Source organism: Chrysochloris asiatica, unplaced genomic scaffold (assembly GCF_000296735.1).
Source record: "Chrysochloris asiatica unplaced genomic scaffold, ChrAsi1.0 scaffold01947, whole genome shotgun sequence".
NCBI lineage: Eukaryota > Metazoa > Chordata > Mammalia > Afrosoricida > Chrysochloridae > Chrysochloris > Chrysochloris asiatica.
Window position 1 is genome coordinate 1,733 of NW_006410465.1, and position 4,752 is coordinate 6,484.

The 4,752-nt window shown below is 29.8% G+C and overlaps 1 protein-coding gene across 1 annotated transcript; it reads left to right on the forward strand.

The window, feature by feature from the left end:
• Positions 1–203: 203 nt before the first annotated feature.
• LOC102834167 (sorting nexin-2-like) lies at positions 204–4,398 on the forward strand (the record flags this gene model as incomplete). The annotated part of the gene is made up of 6 exons (XM_006878057.1): positions 204–279; positions 1,179–1,292; positions 1,547–1,640; positions 3,001–3,206; positions 3,684–3,796; positions 4,245–4,398. Coding segments are annotated over 6 exons (757 nt in total), but the record flags the coding sequence as incomplete, so codon positions are not given.
• Positions 4,399–4,752: the final 354 nt, after the last annotated feature.

Genomic DNA, 4,752 nt, shown 5'->3' on the forward strand with positions numbered 1-4,752 from the left:
AATTTTCAAGAGACAGACAAAAAACTTCTTAATCATGAAATTGCTATAAAATTCTAAATAGAGTGAAGGCAGACATGTACAAGGTAAACTTAAGATACCTAGCTTCTTATTCTACTTTAATAAGATTTAACATAAAATACTACTAATAAATGAAGAGCCAATTTTATTTATTTATTTATTTATTTATTTATTCTTAAATCTAGGTATCTTCAACGAACAGTAAAACATCCAACTTTACTACAAGATCCTGATTTAAGGCAGTTCTTGGAAAGTTCTGAGGTATCATTTTGTCTGAAATTTTTGTATATAAATTTTCATTATTTTCAGTGTAATAATTTGTATAAGAATAGGTATTCAGGAAATAAAAATGGATGAAATAAAACTTTTTTAAAAAACACATCGAACTTAATGACTAACTAGCAAAGTTTCTTTGTATTGATAATTCTAGATTGCTATGTCTTTCTTGAACAATTAAAAGACTGTTTAAGAGAATACTTTTTAAGTAGTCTAATTTTAGATTTCCTAAGTGGTTGCTTAGGCATTGAACTAAATTATTCAGATCTCATTTTTGAAATAATTAGTTCCATGTTTTTGTGTTTACGTTCTAATGTTCTTAACTTTTGTGACTTAAAAGAGCTTAAATTATGACAGCACTGCACATTTTATTTGAGACATTTGGCACATTTGTATTTCAGATTGGTATGGTTTAATGTGTGGTTTTTTTGTGTGTTTTTTTTTGAGTCTTGGAATTTTTTAAATACTCAGAACCATGTAAACCTAATAGCATAAGGAGATTTTTCTTGAGACTCTTTCTTTCCTTATAAACAGTTTATTTCTGCTAGCAAACAGGTGGCAAGTGTTACGATGCTTGACAATTTCTTAATATATTTTGACAAACAGAGTGTTTGTTCCATCTAAATGTAAACGTGCAGAAGAGAAGCAAATGGAAAGTCTATTTTTTAAGTTTTCCTTTGAGAATGTGCAAGTAGTGTTATTTGAGAAATTAGGTCCCACTATTGAAATGTACGAGAGTGAAGAAAATACAACCTCCTTTTCTTTTTGTTTAGTTTTGTTGGTTTTGTTTTTTTTTTTTCTGGGTAGAAGGGTCCCTTTTGTGCCCAGTTAAACCTCCAAGCTTTTAACCGGTTTGTTTGCCCTTATTTGTCATTCAATTCCAGCTGCCTAGAGCAGTTAATACACAGGCTCTGAGTGGAGCCGGAATATTGAGGATGGTGAACAAGGCTGCCGACGCTGTCAACAAAATGACAATCAAGATGAATGAATCGGATGCTGTAAGAGCTGATTTTTCGACTTGAATAATGAGACGAATTAATGAGCCCAACAATTGCATTTTAAAGCTGTACAAGTAGAAAATAGGATATTAATTTGCTTATTGAGTTTAGTTCTCAGCCATATCAGTTGGCTTCAATGGTTATACATGGTTAATTTGTTGTTTTAAAACAAGGAATGTAGCTTGCTATTGGTAACCTAATTTACAGTGGTTTGTTCTTGCTAAATTAGCTCCATTTTTCATTTTTTTTCTTAGTGGTTTGAAGAAAAGCAGCAACAATTTGAGAATCTGGATCAGCAACTTAGGAAACTTCATGCCAGTGTTGAAGCCTTGGTCTGTCACAGAAAAGGTTTGTTTGCCTTGTTATTTAAGTAGTATTAAAATTACATTCTGAGGTTTTAAAACAATAGCTTAAGAAATGGTTTTTCTTTTTCAGATTTGTTGTTTAAATTTTTTTGTTCTATTTTTACCTAGCTTCAGATTCAAAAACAGAAAAATCCTGAGCTTATAAAAATATATCTTGAACTTTGAAAATGAACTGTTTTTTACTTGATTAACTCTTATGTTACATGTATTTACATTTAATGAATGAAGATGTCTTACTAGTAATTTTGCTACTAATTAGAAATTGAGGTTTTAAAATTGATTTTGAAAATTTTGTTGAAAATACTCATTTGTGTGTGCTTATAATTCATGGAAAATCCTCTGAAGTTTTTTTGTTTTTTTGTTTTTTTTCAACTTGGAAATGTTAGTCTGGATTTGTTTAAGCTCATAAATTTTGAGTTGTAATATTACTAAACCACAGTAATTTTGTTCTTTTCTCTTTTTTTCTCCCCAAAGAATACAAGTTAGGTATCGAATGTCTGCTCTTTAATTTTTAATAAATAATTTGGTATGGCTATTTATATTACCACATACATTTTAAAAATATTTCACGTTATATTTATATTATGGCTAATAAAATTACAGTGCATTTTATTAAGGTAATTACAGAAACCTGCTAATGTAATCCATTTACTACTAAAAATAATTTAATGTATATTAAATCTCTTAGGGAATGTAAAACAATTCCCAGGCAATATAGTTCATCATTAACAGTAGCTAACACATAAACATGTATTTTTTCTTCAAATGATCTGAAATAATTGTGTCTAAAAATGGTTTTAGAAATTCTGATACTCTAGTGAGTATTATTGTACAATAAAGAAAAAATATTTGTTTGAATTGTATATACAATTTTACCTTTCTTTTTTCTCTTGTTAGCTAAATAAAATTGTCATTAAATACTACAGATATGATCTTTATTGACAGATGTTTAAAGGTTACAGTATGTGGTCTAAAGTAATTGTGAGTGTTCTGAATGCTTTCTATAGTTAAAAATACATTTCTTGTCTTTCTTATGAATAGATATTGAAAGGAGTGGACACTTTGAAAGAGAAATAGGAGACAGATTGTATTCAAAAATATTTAAATACAGTTCTGTCCTGGGTAAATAGATAGTGACTGATTCTTCATAATATTTGGTAGATCTCTTGGGTCCTAATAGTTTATGCCCAAGGCAGAATGTCTAACTGTTTCATGTTAATTATTTTGATGTATTGTATGACCAGTTTGTGAATTGATAAAATTATGAGAAAAAGTAGAAACATCAATGCTTTTTTTTTAACTTTACTAAACAATACTAAAAATGAATACATTTTTCATTTCAGAACTTTCAGTCAACACAGCTGCCTTTGCTAAAAGTGCTGCCATGTTAGGTAATTCTGAAGATCATACTGCTTTATCTAGAGCTTTGTCACAACTTGCTGAGGTTGAGGAGAAGATAGATCAGTTACATCAAGAACAAGCTTTTGCTGACTTCTATATGTTTTCAGAACTACTTAGTGACTACATTCGTCTTATTGCTGCAGTGAAAGTAAGCCCTGTGTTGCATTCTTCTTCTCACTACAGTGGTTTGCATTAGAAAGAATTTGGTTCATGTATTTTAAGTGTATAAAGTCCATACTATTCCACTACATATAAAATGGCCTCAAGATGAATTGTAGTGTACTATTTCTTCTCCTTCTACTTGTAAAGTAAAACATACAGAATTTGTGTTTTAAGATACCTCAAGAATGCCACATAAGATAAAAATATTACATTTATTTATATTTGCATATAAAAGTTTATATTTGTTCACTTATGCCAGCACAAATTGAAACTACCCACTGGACTGTGTTGTCAGTAATAATGCTGGCTTTGTAGCAAAAAGTAGGACAAAACCAGAGCCGATTTTTATAGTGATTATGTTTAGTGTGAATTTGGACTATAATCAAACATTCTGTGTATGTACCATGTATTTATAGATTAGATGGGGTTAGAATAGATTATAAATTTTGTTTTCTAATGCTAGTGTTTAACTCCAAACAGTCTTCAATTTTTGAATAGTCGAGAAAAAGTAATTCTGTTAACTAATGAAAATTTGAATTCTATAGAAACCTCCAATATTCAGAAAGTTAAACTGAAGTAAGTATATTTAATCTGTCATGTTTCAGAATATTTCTTAAGGTATTACAGTGTCGTCAAATAATTTTTATGAAGTTTTTTTTCAAATAACTAATTATGAAGTTTTGAGAAACCTCAATATTTAACCTTATATCTTGAATTCAAGCATCTAGAAAGTATTCATCTATAATTAGAACATTGTTACAGTGCAGACTCATTGATGATTTGGTCTTGTGCTAATGGTAACAGTTACTACTCAAGAGTGATTCTTCCTTATGTTCAATAAATTTACCAAATTTTTTTTGTACATATTCTTATATCTTTGATGATTAGTATTTCTTGTTATTTAAAGATTGTAATGAAGATAGCAGCTAGCAAAGTATATCTCATGTATAGGCAACTTGTGATACCTAGAATTCCAGTTTACAGATAATAATTCCTATATCTCCTTGCACTTACCACATTTCAGAGTTCCCACTAAATTAACGGTTGTCTTGAAAAAGTTGAAAACTTTCAAAAAGCCCGTAGGTTTAAAAAGGGAAGCGAAGAATTATGATGAAGTATATCTGCTGAGAAATGTTAACCTGGGAAAAAATTCCCTGGCAGATAGTTTGCCTGTATAAGGAATGTGGGTCCCTCAAAAACATGTGGGTCCCTTCTCTCATATTGTCCAATTTTTTTTCAAAATACATTGGCTGGTATTACAGTCATATATCGCTGTTTCTTAAAATGTTCTTTCTCTATAGGACATTGACACCAGAAGAGGTACCACAGGCAACTAAGTTTGGGAAACACTGTATCTCTCCTGGAGATTCACTATGCTCAGAACTGTCTTAAGCATTTTTTTTAAAAAAAAAAGGAATCCCAAATTCGTATGAACAGGAATCCTTTTCAATTATTGTCTGTTTACATTTATGGAACACAATTTGGAAAATGCTGAATTTGTGATTTATTGATTAAAAGAGTAGGATTAAAGT